The sequence below is a fragment of the Amblyomma maculatum genome, chromosome 6 (genome assembly GCF_055883805.1).
Source record: "Amblyomma maculatum isolate TAMU_Amacu chromosome 6, ASM5588380v1, whole genome shotgun sequence".
NCBI lineage: Eukaryota > Metazoa > Arthropoda > Arachnida > Ixodida > Ixodidae > Amblyomma > Amblyomma maculatum.
Window position 1 is genome coordinate 131,511,734 of NC_139349.1, and position 15,837 is coordinate 131,527,570.

At 43.4% G+C, this 15,837-nt stretch overlaps 1 protein-coding gene across 2 annotated transcripts in view; it reads right to left on the reverse strand.

The window, feature by feature from the left end:
• Window positions 1–4,974: 4,974 nt before the first annotated feature.
• The window catches only part of LOC146186757 (uncharacterized), an 85,028-nt gene continuing 74,165 nt past the window's right edge, over window positions 4,975–15,837 (reverse strand). The window contains exon 8 of one of the 2 annotated variants that reach the window (XM_084607389.1): window positions 4,975–10,249. In XM_084607389.1, coding sequence (XP_084463515.1) covers window positions 10,070–10,249 — 180 coding nt within the window. In that variant the 3' untranslated portion in view covers window positions 4,975–10,069. Of the gene's footprint in view, window positions 10,250–12,196; window positions 12,321–15,837 lie in introns of those variants that run through there. The other variant, XM_084607390.1, reaches the window with a different exon arrangement.

Below are 15,837 nucleotides of genomic sequence, written 5' to 3' on the forward strand. Positions count from 1 at the left end.
TCCAATGTAAGAAAGCTTTCTGGCTTCTACACATTTAAAATGATACGTAACAAAGCTTGAATAATCTGAATGCACATTATCCAGTTCAGAAACGCTTATAAAATGGCAAAACCTTACCGGTGTTACTTCATGAGAGCTCGTGAAGCTTCCATCATGCCTGTTTTTGCAGTAGTTCAGGTGAAGCGGCACAGATGAGAGCACAAGGTAGCCCGTATTTCAAATTTATGTTGCAGAAATGCAACAACGAGGAGAAGAAGCTCGCGTAGATGCAATTTGATGCTCGTTTAATCACTACACGCTTAATTTTTAGCTGTGTTATCTCACCACATACTCATTAGCATAGAGTTGGAAGCTGCCATCTTGTCTTAAATACAACCCGACATAGATATAATGCTCTGTTTAACCAAGATATACGAGCGTGCATGCGGTAGCAGCCAAGGAGTAGCATGTCAAAATCGGAATGCAAGGGTACTCGATGATCCGATTTTCCTCTCCTGATACGAGAAGCAAGAGCTGGCTACTTCTCCCAAATGAGCCACGTCAGGTTGTCGTGTGACATCAAACAACCCTGAGATGAATCAGGGCCTGTCCATGTTACTTACTAGTAAATCGAACTTGCCAGTGCCAAGCCCGTGTTTGTTCGATCCTAAAACGCCGACCGTGCATGAACAGGATTTTTTTGAGAACTGTGTTTTTAACGCTGTTGTGTTAAAAACGGAATATGTTAAACAGGAAGGAAGGGGTAGCAGCCTACATTGTAAAACGAGATGAGGACGCCAAAGATGGTGAAGCTACAAAAAGAAATTTAACCATAGCACCACACGTAGCCGCTATGGGAAGCGTGTATAAACAATGAGACATGTTTAACTAAAAAGTGTCAGTATTCATTCGGATCTCGATGCAAGAGCAGTCGCTCTCTCTGGGGCGCGGTTGTATAGAAATATAAAAACTAAAATATGTAAATAAGCGGAAGGCGTTAGAGAAAAATTAGTTTTGGTTTAACTCTGGTTAACCCTGGTTGAATTGCGATAGCAACGGCGGAAGCTTCTTTTGCCTGCTACATTATTCTTCTATCACGCCCTATCAGTGTAAGGTGCTACATTATTGGGGACACTTAAGCTCATTCTTTAAGAAGTATGACGCGAAAGCGCAAGTTATCAGTCTTCTTCTTTTTCTTCTCATTCTTCTTTTTTCTTTATCTTTTTCTTCTTTTCTTCTTCTTCTTCTGCTCCACCTTCTGCTCCTACTCGGCTGTTCTAAGTCAAGCGTGGACTCCGCTGGGACCATGCGACGGCTCGAAACCTGGCGCAATAAAAAGCAATTTCAAAGTTCGTGGTTTAAAAGCAGGGAGGTGACGTAAAGATGCAAGATCAGGATTAAAAAATAGTCGAATACAAATTTCCACAGAATTTATATGTAAAGACGAATGTAGAATATAAACTATTATGCTTATTATGAGAAGTTTATAAAGAAATACAAATAAACAAATGCAGAGGCTGGCGTCAGCTGCCTTTAACCGGCTGAAAATTAAACACTCGTATGACCCATGCAAACACTGTAAATAGAGGGAGTGTTACGTTAATGGAGAGCCTCGAAAGAGCGATGTCCGAAAGGAAACGCTGTCTGAAAGGAAGTGATATATGATAACTCAAGAGGCAAAGCTCAAGTCAGGAAAATTCAGGTTCTGTTATAACTAGACAGTACACAAGCGTGAGCAGAAAGATGTTTGTCTAGAATGCGGGAACAGTGCAGGAAACATCAACGATTCATGACAAAACTGTTTCTGAATACTTTATTGGTCGAGGCTTTGCAGATTTTACCGGTGTACTTTCTCCTTAGTGAATGGCACACAATCCAGGCTCCAAAAGACGCGGCTGCGCGGCGCGCATTGCGATATGTAATTGCTGACCCTCGCAGCAAGTATAGTGCCAAGTTCTCTCTCTCAGGAAGTTCTCGTTGGGATGTAAGTTCGGGAAAGTGATAAGAGGAGTGGGTTGTCTTGACAGGCCCAGCGGAATGGTAAAATATGTGCTGTTGCAGGTGAAAAGACCGCTCTAGTTTGGGCATCTGATGGGTGGCGCTGGAGAATATATATTGAGCGTGAGCGCAGAAGTCGAGAGATGGCAGCATCCTTTCGGGAAAGAAAATGGCGAGGAAAGAGATGGTGGTATTGGCGGGCTCTGAGGTGAGGCGAGGCGCTCCGCAATGGCGCTTAAAGGGGTATAGACACTTCATTTTTGATTTCGTGTTTTACTTCTGTAAAGATGCGTAAGACATTACCACACATGAATCGCCTCATGAGATTCGCCTGCTGCCGCTGAATAATTTAGAATCGACTTTCTTTTATCACCAGTTTCGGTTTCGATTTCAGCATTCGAGCAATGGCTGTGACGTCAAAGGCAATTCTAGGTCACGTGGGGGATGAATAAAATAGCGATATAAAATTCCCTGCGTCGTTTTAATCCACCAGAACACTAAAGCCAGCCGTGCCTCAAGAACAGGAATTACAAAAGATGAAGCGTTAGCGATTACGTGGCTATGTTTTCATGCCACATGTGACTTGGACTTGATTGGAACGTCAAAATTATCACTCGGCTGCTGAAAAGGAAACCAAAGGTGGCAAGGAAAAAAGCTTATATAAAAATTACTTAGCGGTCGTAGGCAAAAGCCACCTGTTGATACACATACAGGAATGTCTTAGGCACTATTAACAAAAAAACAAAACAAAAAAAATAACTGCCAACAAATTTCAGCGTCCAAAGTCCTTTAAGAAGCTTTGCTGAAGTATCTACGGCCGCTTTTGGGTTCGTGTGAGTGTCTCAGGTACATTGCCCGTTTCATGCGCGCTCGGGTAAAGGCATGTGATAAACCTCATTTTTCACTTCACTTTATTAGCTTAAATACTCAACGTTGTGTGTATCGCATATATGATGGGAAGGCAAACATCGTTTTGTTTTGGAAATCACGGGACATTATGATTGCATAAATTGTTTCGCAAAATTCATGGGCTGGTGATTGCAGCTATACGTTGTGTGAAATGCCGTTCTATTCAGTTGCATTGCAAAGAAAAACGGATGCGGAAAAGGTGACGGTGGGGGCCAGTTGGCGAGATACTTGGAGGGAACGGCCAGTGCGGTGAGAGATGCCATTTGGAGACGAGGGAGATGAGGCAGGCTGATTGGCAAAGTGAACTAAAAAAAAAAAGCATATGAGACAAGAAAAGGCAACGCAACGATGTAAGCAAGAGGTGTCAGACATGATTGGTCTTTAAGTGACGGTAAACGGATCTGATGTTATATGAATAAGCAGAATGACTGAACCTTGTGACAAAAGTTTGAGCTGATTGAAGTGTGTGATTAGATGTTCTCGGTGTGAACTCCAGATAGCAGATGTGTATTCTAGCTTTGGTCTGATAAGTGATTTGTACGTGACGAGCTTGACATTTTGAGGTGCATGTCGTAGATGATTCTTCAAAAATACCAATGATCGGTTAGAGGATGTGACGACGTACGTTTGTTACGTGTATGCTGCAAGAAAGATCTTGGCACAAGGTGAAGCCTAAATACTTGCATGAGTGTGCAGATTAGAGAGGGGGCGTTAGCAGCTGAGTCCCTGCAATATGGTGTGGATTAGGTTATCGATAAAAAGGCATGACTTCGCATTTACCAGTGTTATGGAACATTGACTTGACAAGTCAGTACACCATGCATGCACGTGGTTAAAGTAATGTTGGAGCAGCGTTTAAGTATAAGTGCTTAATTATAAGCAATTTCCGATAGAGGATGAAGTCATGGCAAAACAAGTCAACATTAAAAGTTAGTGTCGGAGGTGTGTCATTTATATTAAGAACAATAGGCAAGCTAGTACAGAGCCCTGGGATATGCCTGAGGTAACGGGAAGAGGGAATTGGAACCGTGTTCATTAGTTTTGGGAAGTTGCAAGAGGCAACCGTTTGCTGAGGCTGTGTAAAACTGGGGTTTATTGTTGGTTCGAAACTAGCGTACAGTGCCTTGAACACCAATCATATTCAAGATGAAGTAAGCTGTGTCCGTTTTTGTTATTGCAACCCTGGTGCTTATGCTGTGGTGATGTCCGTGGAGCTGATACTTGCTGATTTGAGAAGATAGTCTATTTAGTTTTTGTACGTGGCGACATACGGTGGCGTCGTAACCTTTCAGGACATCAAAATTAGTCTTCACTGGAGCAAGAAAATGCACAAGATAATGTTCATGTTGAAACTAAAACAAAGTTTAAAGCATGATACCAATAAAATTGACGTCTCCGTTTAGGAGGCAAAGTGGCTCTAGCTATTCCTGTTTTTTAAAAGAATGCTAGTAGTACGTACCTATCATGCAGGCAGAAGTAATGTCATTCAATAAAAATAGCTACTTAATGTGAGTTTGCCTTTTTTTCTCTTTTGTGGTCATACATTCCTTACACATATCAAGTTCAAAGCAAAAGTTCAAAGCAGGTAGTAAGACAGGTGAACGCGAGCACATTCCCGGGCAGCACAAAAGGGGCGTTTTGCATTTTCTTTCAGTGGGTGGAGAAAGGGAAGGGCAATTTGCATATTCCGTTGCACCACCTGATGAGGTAGAGCACAAATTTTTGCCTGTCGTAAAAGTATTTCAGCTCAGGGCTACATTAGAGCAATGCAAGCTTTCATGAATATTTGCGCAGTTTCGGTTGATCTGTCTACAAAGTAACACATATAAACACCAATATACTAAGCACATACTGTTGTGAAACAGTGATAACAGCATGCATAGTTTTACGTAGAGTGTCCACGCGATCTTGCTGGCACTAAAATAAAATTATAACTTCCTTCAGCAGAGCATGCATTCCGTTTATTCAAAAGTGCTTCTTTTCAATCTTAGCTGAAAAATTCATGTAAAACATGCACTCTTGCAGTTTCAGCTTCATCCGCTGACCTATGCATGTGTCAACAGTGAAAGGCATTCACACCAGTTTCATAGTGGTCGCTTGATTCCTATGGTTTATTGGGCCTACAAAATACAGTTCTTGTTTAGAAGCAGGCAGAGTGGTGGTGTATCAATTTGGCAAATGATGCATAGCATGAGTTCAAATTCAACAACAATCTGATCGTTATGGGGAATCCTGACCAGCAATTCAAGGAGTGCAACGCAAATTCTGGGTGGGAAAAGAAACAAAGAACTCATATATAAAAAAAATTCTCATATATAACTGCTTTCATTATCACGGCTACGGGCATGCTACAGGGAAAAGGTGGGAAACTGGGACGATGTCGTTTCTTTTAGGTCATGTCACGTAGCTTCGACCTGATACTTGTTCACTTTGTAATCCATGCTTTGGTGTGTCTGGTATTCTTTGGTTTTTTAGACTTCTCATTAACAAGCTGAGTTATCTGTAAAGACACGATAGACTCATGTATGAAATCCAAACAAAAACATTTCAGAGCAAAGAAACACCAGGTAAAGAAAAAAAAAAGCCAGGAAAGGCTTAGTTGGCAATGTTTTTTTTTTATTTTTTCTGGTTGTATAATAAGTGCAGTGCACCTGTAACTCATTTGAAAGACCGGGAAAATAAAATAACCTGATCGATGATGAAAGTAACAGTTTGCTTTCTAAGCTGTACCTAACTGTAGAAGTCATATGAAAACAGCAAAAAAATATTTCATGAATGTCAAGGCGAAGTTACAAAAATTACATTATACTACTGAAACTCATATCAGCCGAGCTGTTTTTCAGAGTCTAGCTAGTTGCTTTCTTTGCTAGGAAAAGCGATAATTGTAATAATGTTCATATTATCCTCAAATATGTTCACTATCAAATAAATTAAGCTATACATGAATAAACATAACTTTCTTAACCAGAGCACTGCCGTACCCGAAATAGAACGGATGGGAAGTATGCTATGTGCTCTGTGTACAATTGTTATAAAACATTCGGTACAAAATGGCACATGAACTCCGCCGAGAGCAGGCTCTTATGTTATGTATACTGTGTGTGCGTGCGTGTGTGTGTGCTTTTATTTGAATGTATATAACTTTGTCTGCTGCTCCAAACATCCTGAAAACCCATGCCATAGACGTCCGCGGCCTTTTATGAACAGCGCAAGAAGACGCAGCAAAAAAATCCACCACTCAAATAGCAATTTCAATACTGCTCTCATAGCTTTATTATTTTTATATGTCCACACTTATGTTCTACAAATTATAAGATATACGTGGAAAACGTTCTGTCAGAATCTTTTTCTTTCTCTAAGGCTAACTTTCGCTACAAGTTAATAAAACAGCAGTTTGTCAAACCAGGCACAACATTAACTCCATCCCGTTAGATGTATTGTAAACATTACTGGTCAGAACTGGTCATTATTCAAAACCAAATTCTGTTTGCTTGATTGAATTCGATTTTCTGCTTTTGATATTGTCATTAAAGTTCACTTCGCAAAATCACAGGATCGTTCGCATGAGATAGTTATACATGACAGCTCCTCAAGACCTACGTCTGTAAATAATTAACCAAAGGAATGTAGCTTGTTGTTTCTTAGACACCGATACCTTATCAGCATGTAGCTCTGCTCAGAAGAGATCACCAACGACGCAGCATTTCACAAACATCTGACACAAACAAATAAAAGGACAACGCTTCGCACCTTAGTAAAGCGCCAAAGAAACACGGCGCAGTTCAGTAGGGAAAGCCACGCACGTTACACCTACGAGACGCTTACAGACAATTTAGGCAGCATCGCAGCGGCCAGGCGCGCTTGGGATTGTGACCTAAGTCGCTTGGAATATTATTTAGAAAGAAGAGAAAACGTTCTTCAGATCGGCTTCCATGTCCTAGAAAAATGTGTCCGGCTGTTTATATATGTACAAGCAGATCCGCGGAGCTCTTGGTGAACAAGGCTCGGTGACATATGGCATCAGATATTGATTCCCTGATAGCCTATTAGTGAGTCATGTGTAGGGGACAATGCCGTTCAGGCGGAACAAAATAGGCTTGTGACAGAAACAGTATGGCTTGAGTTGGTGCCAGGAGTGGACAAAACACCGAAAAGTTCCTCCGTCTTATGTTAAGATCCGCGATTATTGCGCGTTTTTCGCGTACGCGAAGAGAGACGAAAAGTGCAAGTCCACCCACGACAATTCACTGTGTGGTGTCATTTTCTTTACATGAGGGTTACAGTTCAAAGCTACATGTTTGGTGTACAGGAAACACGTCCATGCGTTCATAGGAGACTGACTGACCGACGATATGCCGTCAGTAGGCAAGTGTTCCGCGGTTACACGCTACAACCAGAACAGCTTTCTATCAAAAAGAAGAGAAGAACGCCTTGCGATTTGCAAGGTATTTTAAATAACCAGTCTCTAAAATAAAAGAGTATAACTACACCTAAGCAGCCCAGCTAATGTTCCCTGCACAAACCACTGTTGTGAAGAAAAAAAGGAAGTAGCTCCAAAATTCTTATATCACACCTAGAAAACCTCATCTTGCGAAACGATGAGACTGATGAGCCCATACAGTTCAATGCCAAAAACGAACGGCCTATGCTTTCACGTCTTTCCTAACAACTCTTGCGCAACCTCCTAAGCCTCCAAAAATCTCTACCAAGTCCTTTACAGAGCAAGCCACAGCGGTCAGCTAGGCTTACAGGCACTCTTTCCGCAAACGTGTACCAGCTTTCGAGTGACCGATTGCATTTGCAGCCGATCTCGTCGAAAAAGTACCTCGCACCACCGTAAACAAACAAGCACCCGTCGTGCTTCATTTGCGACGGTGAAGTCTCTCCCTTTCTCCCTTAGATGCGCCTAAGGTGACGACGAAATGCTACGGGGTCGGGGTTGTCACGCTGACAGGTCGCTGGAAACAAAGCGGGCTCACAGCGATTCCTGAACCCTGGATAAACAACGGGCACGTAAGCGAGTACCGATAAGCTATAGCAAAAGGCAGTCACAGTACAACAGCTGTTACGGTAGAGTAGTGCTCTTCGAGAAAACAGAGAAGAAAATGAGACAACTTGTGCTGCATCATTGCGTCCCGAGTCCTATATATTTATACACATATATGGCAATAACGTCACAAACTGTCGCTATTGTACGGGAATATGTGTCGGCTAGATGCGGACACACCGAGTCGCCTTCGTGGCCGTCGCGAGCGCAGCTCTTCGCAGCGCCAGTGATGGACTTCGCCTTCCCCAAGGGACACGTCTTGGTGACTATAGTATTTTGGTATAGGCTTCCTACGTCACAGTTTACACACACGTTGAAGGAAAGGAGTCGGTTGGCAAAGCGTCGGGGGGAGGCAACGACACGTCTACCTGTATGCACCATAACAAGTAACCGGTCGTGTCAGCGAACGCCACAAGCGATTTTAGTTCTGTTAGGTAATACGAAATACCGCACGTGTATGTCTTGAAAATTACCAAAGTTGAGGGGATACAGCCGGCCATTTGTCTTCATGATTGACAGAAGGCAGGATATGACGAATTAAAATTTCAGAGCTGTTTGCAATTATTCTGCTGTTCAGATGAAGGTCCGACACCTCTGTCGAAGCCCCTTTTTATGAGGAAGCTGTTTTAAACAGAACAGCTGAACCATAACTAGCATTTGAATTTACAGCCAGTTAGCCGCTTCTTCAAACGGCCGCATCTGGCGGATGCTGCCTGCGGGAGACTTAGACGAACCGGAAACAGCCTCTCGTGGAATAAGATATAAACACCAAGCTGAAACTATGTTCAAGGTTAAGGCAAGAGGGGATGGTGGAGTCCGTGACATGCATGGGACAGGACGTGCGTTATTTCCCTATATAGAGAGACGAATAAATTAGTACCACATATCCGATTCGCGGGAAATGGAAAGAACGCATACTTTGTTAAATAGAGTGGCGCCTGTCTGTCTGTATCCGGTGGTCTTTTTTTTTGTTTTTTTTTTGGAAATGCTCGCGGCCCACATAAGCTAGGCAGAGTTTTCTACTCATTTCATTGTTGCACATCGGTCTACGCTCTTTCGGGTAAAAGGTTTTGAAAACATGTTATGGAAACTCTATCCTTAAAGTACCGTGTGATGCGTACGAAGCCAGAATTGTGAATGTTGAAACATGACCAATATTCCAGTAGCTCTTTCAAATAGTGGTTGCAAGCATGAAGGCCCAAAAACGAGGATATTGGAGCAAGCATAATCAGCTTCTTCGATAGCGCTTAACGAACTCCCTTTATCATGCACGTGTAGGTCACTTTCTACTTTTTCCGCCTGGCTCAGTTACTTTCTCACGACATACAGATATTAGCCATCGCGAGACTGATACTCGACGTCTTCACTAAACATCTAACGTAAGCTGCCCTTCACGTTTCCCTCGTATCCGGGAATGATTTTGGCCACGTGTATGATTCCTTCGTGGTTCCTTCCAGTGCTGTTATCTATAATACAGTGTTCCCGGAAGGAACGTTGTAATCCGTCAAAACATTTCTTCGTTACTCATGTATCTCACTGCCGAGGCAGCGGACAATATCGGACGACATCATTATGGCGCGCTGACGTCAGTGCTCGCCGCATCATCACGGAATGGAACCGATTTTGTGCGCTTGGCCAAAGCTATATTTGCGATCCGTTCGAGCATCCCATCCATATTTTGGGTAATAATGCCCAATTTGGTGCCTAGTTGATTCTGGTCAGTCGCTTCTGGTTCTCAAAGCCTTGACAGACACGCTTCAATTCACTGGGACCATTAGACACAAGGCTTTCAGTTCATAAACAATATAGCATTACCCTTCTAAACCGGCACAGCGTTCTTGTAAAAAACAGCTCGTCCTCTAATTCATTTACTTCATTTTTTTAGCAGCCATCTGTTACTGAACATTGTAGAACATTTCAGAGTTCTTCGGCCACTGCTTCATTTATCGCGCATGCCCACAGTTAAATTTCTCAAAAGTTTGCAACAAGGACCGCAGTTCAACAGTGATGCCAGAAAGAAAAGAAGAGCAGAAATTGTCTTCTCGCGAAACAGTGAGGCAGGTAGAAGCGCGCCCAGTTTCGGAGGCCACGAGCATTTCCCACACGCGCTGTCGACTCCTCTTCGACTACGGCCGATCAACACTGGGCAACCTCCGGCGGGGGCGCCGAGGCGGGCACGCCGCTGGGTGGCGCCGGCACCTCGTCCTCCTTGGTGGGCGAGATGTCCGACTCGTCGTGGCCGTTGGCAGCCGCCACCTCGTCTTCCTGGCTCTGCTGCGACTGCGGTGGCTGGGGACTGGTCAGATTTGTGGGACTCTGCGGGTAGAAGATACAAGAAAGCAGTCACTCGCACTATATATGAGTAGGTAAATAACATAAAAAAGCTACCATTTAGCGAAGGGTAAACTTGAAGAGCACAAGCTGTCGGGCTAGCTGGTTTTCCATCGTTTTCCATCTAGAGAAAAACATCATGCGCCTTCTATGCGTCACACTTAGCGCGATACAAGATGGTTACTTAACTGGACAGGGCTCTACTTACTGAATAAAAAAAAATTATTACCTTCACATAGGCAACTCGGACGGAGTCATGGTTACGCAGCTCGCTGTTATCACACATTTTGACGCACGTATCTGAGCTATCATGGGCTCAAAGTGCTTCATACTCGTGCTCCATACATTTATGCAAATGCACTGACCCGAATGCTTCAGTACACTTGTACAGTGCAAAGCTTTGCAACACGCTGTCGAGAAAGTACTCTCAATAAATTTGGTTTCTTCTCGACTGCATGGGTCAGAATATGCTTTCTGATATGCTCCTATACAATCAGCCAGATGCTATAAAGACCGTTTAAATCGCTAAGCATCAGTTTGTGACGTCTGGGACACTTAATTACGCCGGAAGAGAAAATTATAGGACACCTTACAGGGGCGTAGTTATAGATATTTTAAGGGAGTGTTAAACATTGTCAATTCATGAACGACAAACAGGTTTAAAGGAAGAGGAGGTGAGGGAGGAGGCGGGGGGGCATGGAGCGCTCCGAAATTTTGGGGGGAGTTGTGACGTTGAAACATTCCCCCTGTCTACGCTCTTGACACCTAATTATATTAGGTTTGAAATGCGACAGCATTGAAAAATAGTCGCCCTTATATCATGTATTGCGTCATTATTTAGTGTCATTGTGTTTCTCAATCCCTACACGTATGTTTTCACCACAACCGGACATATTCGGTCATCGGATTTGTTGTTACGTAATTTAGAAATTGTATCTGAAGGCGGCGGCACGAATGGAATCAATATAGCGGATTGCAGCTCCTCGTGATCGGCACACCAAGCCGACTGAAGCTGTGCTATAAGGCTTTGATCTTATCATTTAAGTGGCTGATGCCGGATGCCACATTTTCTACCAGGTGGGGCTTCTACTGCGATCACAATTGCAATTAAAATAGTTATTTTAAAGTTTACTCTTAAATTGCAAAACGACATTTATAATGGTGTCTACAGAGTAATGAAAATCATTTTATGCATGCCACTATCGGCGATATAGGCCCTTGAGTCATCTCGCAGCATTTGGCTAGTTCTGGATGTCAAGAAAGGAAGTTTCGGACAGCGATCAGCAGTTCGTGCTCAAGGAGACGTTTCATTTGGAGCCGACTGCAGTGACTCAGTAGTCATGATATATGAAAGCCAGCACGATGTGTACTGTTCGGTCCTACACTTTGGCCTAATACCTTACGCGCCTAGTGCTAGTTACCAGCGGAAAAAGACCGAAATATCCATATCGTAACAAAAATCATACAAACGGTTATTACTGGGAAAGACGTGCATGTTGCAGTTGTAGCAACGAAATACTGTCTCTGAATTTGAAATTGGTTTACTTTGTCATTAAGTTTTCGCTGTTAAGCATCCTTTTATTGTTTGACGCGTCATCAACCTTTGCCATTGTCTGCCCCGTCGTCCCTGCTTTCGCTATCCTCATCAAAATGTCCATACATCTTTGCCTGAAATGCACATACAGTCTTGGATATATCGTCACTGCCAATTGTCTAGAAGCTCACGGATGAAAAACTTGGGATACAGTTAAGCTGCCATAACAGTACCATATCACACTATTTAGGTTCATAGAATCTCTGTAATTGGTGACACTGTTGACGCGGAGGTTACTATGGTATACCGTTGCCTACTTTACTGTTCGATTGTTTGTGGTATCCTCTGCAGCTGTTGTGAAATTCATTGTCATAACAGAACTTAAATAATGGTGCTTTTGTGAGCCAATGCTTTGAATTTATTTTCGATTGCGCGGGCTTAGAAACCGTACTGGTGCTACGAAGGCTGCAGGCTCCTGTCGTCGGCCATGCAGTCGGATTAGGCACAGTCTGAACATACAGGCTGGAAAGAGAAACGGAAATAATAAGCAATTACTCAGCGGGTTTACGTACATTGCAAAGGTACCTTACGCCACAATGTTGCAAAGAATGCTGACCACAATGCAACGTTTTCAAGTTCAGTATCCATATTAATTGCTTATTACTAAACAAGAACGCTTGATGTAATCAAATGGTATAGGGCGTAACGTTTTGTCCTTAGGTTCGGCAAGCAATAATGATTCTCACACGAGATATAGCAGCCGCTCTAGCAATATTCCGCTCGATTCTTTACTTACAATGCGTGGAAGCTGTTCTGAATCGAGCTGGTCTTTTCTAAGGAGGAAGCCACATTTAAAATACGTTACACTCTTGACAAGCTCGTACATGCCATATAGGAATTTTTCATAGTCCACTACGCGGTAGCACAGCTGGTTGGTACTAATTTTCCCCCTTCTAATGCCAAACTACCAGTTTGCCATCGGGTTAAATGTCGATAGCCTTACTTCCAGTTTAGAAAATCCTGAGCCAAAGTGTACAGTCAGCATTCGTGGCACCCAGTACAATTAGAGGACTAATATAGTGCCGATGGCTAATAACTGTAGGATGCTAGGTGCACTCAGTGTGGGTTATTGATTTTGGAGCTGGTATCAAAAACACAAGAGAGTGTGCGATGCCTTTCTTGTTTCCCGTATTTAAATAATGCCACTTCACTTGGCATTGCCAGGCGGGGCTGATGTAACATCGAAGATGATGATCTACTGCTCTATCATGCATCTGCTGCCATTACTACTGCCTCTGACCAAAGTTTATGTTTACGCATTAGTGTGGATTTAATACTTGCTGGAAAGATAACGATGCGCTAAATGGCGTCTCATCCACTAACTTAAAAAGCGGCTGTTGGCAGATTGAAGTGGGCTAGCCGGGCCACTAAACACAATGACATAAGATTTAGCATGTTTGGTCAAATGCGAACTTCGTGTGCTAGCACTTACATTTTCCTTTATGCCTTGCCTTCGGTTTGAAGTTTCAGTTTTTAGGGTCATGATTTCAAGCAAAGACCTGAAATCTTAGCGAGTGATGCCTCATTGGTAACCCAATATAACATTTTGGAGCAACTTAACCACCTTAGGAAGACGATGTGTAGCGGTGTGTCCTGGGTTCATTGGGTGAGGATTAAAGTTGAAGACACCGAAAGGCAGAGCAGAGCGTACGTGAGACAGTGACAGTTAAACATGCGGGGTATTCAGCTGAGGTAATTGCGTAGTGGCCTATGCAGTTAGCCAGCGAAACTATTGTGTTCCCGCCACTACAAGGTTGAAAACCATTGAGGCAAAAAGTGTATTGTTTTAATTTTAGCCTCAATAATAGAATGGTGCTACAACCTGTCAGCGGCCAGTGCACAAACATTGCCAAAATTGGGAATGCGAATTATAACTGCCTGCAAATTACTGCTTTCAGGGGCAGCAGAAAAATAATCGGTAAATTCTGCTAGTATGGGCTCTAGTGCATGCGGACCAGAACCACGTTTGTCACTAGAGATAGACTCTATTATCCCATGGTGCTCCCTTTTGCTTTTTGCCTCGCCCCATTCAATCACGAAGGCTGTCCTTCAGACCTCAAGTGACAAAGTCGCCTTGCCAGAATTGCCGTCGTTTCATTAACACTTCTATTAACTGCAACTGCTGACAGCCCACTAAATCCACTGTTATGGGAACGTCGTTACGCTGGACCCAGTTTCGGCATCATTTGAGCGCTGACGAGGTGCGGTAGTAACCTCGATGTGACAACAAAGTTTTCCTGAAATAAAACTTTTTTTTACACACATCAGCAAGATAGGACCTTCTTATTGCTCCACCAGTGCCTTTACATACCCCTGCCCTAGCGCAATTCGACGGAAAAGCAGAAATCGAGGTCTACATCGGCGCTAGCGACATCGGTCCAGGTGGTGTCGAGCAAAATAATAGGGTATTGCGAGGGTTAAATCTATGCTAGTCGCACTGACTCGCGCGCCAAAGGGAATGCCTTGCAGTCGTACGCATGCGCCGCCATAGGCCCATTCAAGTGGCAACATATAATCTCAAGCTATGTTGACCGGCCAATCTGCAAGACCCATCTGAACGATGGGCTCACTAAAGCTCAAAATTTCACAGCACTATCGTGTAGAGGTCAGGCTGCTAGCATAGACCCTGGTCGTGCACACCAGTATGCACCTGGGGATACAAAAAGAGACGACGAAAGTGCCCTTTTTAGTACTCTTCTTACGCCACATCTAATCACCTCACACCAAGCTGACCCGAACATTTGCCCTCTCAATGACTACTTTGAGAGCGGATGCCACTCGGCCTCGACACTACTGTAGATGCTTTGGCTGTGTTTGTTTGCGGAAGGTCTCCAGAAGAATATGAGAACCTGCGGAACAAATTGCCTTCTAGTTTTTCCAAAGAAGTTTTGCGTAGACACTTTTTTTATGCCATGATGAGCTCATGTTTGGCCACCCACGTCTGGCCAGTGGGCCACATGCCTCTTCTCTGTGGGCCTCATCCAACACGCTTGCCTAGTGCTTGATATCCACACTACGCAAAACCAAATGGATTGAGTTAATAAAACTGGCAAGTAAGTTGAATAACTACGTAAACATCAATCCCGCGCACAAGTTTCATGTGTGGCACTAGCTGCACCATCTGGCTTGTCGAAAAGCAGAAGACCTCAGAGGTCCATGAGCTCATTTAGGTTTATGAAGGCACGGCCGTGATAAAGGAAAGGAAAAAAAAGCTAAAGCTATCGGTCCACGGGCTGCGCCTAACCGAGACTTTTTGTGGCACTCTGCGTCTGCCTATATTATGCAGTTCCAGCTTCAATCACGCCAGGAATTGCTACCAGGAAATCAGCTCAGGCAATCACATCCAAGGGTAAGCTTATCACAAGCCTAGTCCCGCATTCGTGTTACAGTCGGGCAGCAAAACCCTCAAAAGAAAGTGTTGACCAACATACAATTATGCTCCAAGCTTAAGATTTGGGCAGTACATTATCACCTCTTATTGTCTGATCCCCTTCCTAGCTTTCTCAAATGAATAGCGAGGCTAAAAATTCTGGTCACCCTTGGGAACTGCATAACGCATGGCACGTAGGTTATTTAACAGTCTGCTGTCAATACATGAAGTTTCCTAGTTTTCTTAAGCAGAATTCATGCTATTACTTAAAGCATCGATAACAATCTGCCAATCGATAGAAACACTCAAAACTGTAACAGCTTCGTGCTTTTGCTTTCCATTCAACTCAGTCTGTGATGCTAGACTTCATGAACAGCACAAACGCTGATATTCGTTCCCTTAGCCGTGCCGCAATCTGATTAACGTAGGTTAAATGAGCAAGGTCGTTCTAAAGACTGTTGCTATGGTTCCCTCAGCACGAACCCTTCAGCTTTCTGACACATGGTGCTCTAAACAAACTGTCCATGTCTGGATGATAATGATGTGAGACGTATCACGTCCAATACAGCTCGTAAAATTGTAATTGGCTCTTGATTATGCTAAGAAACA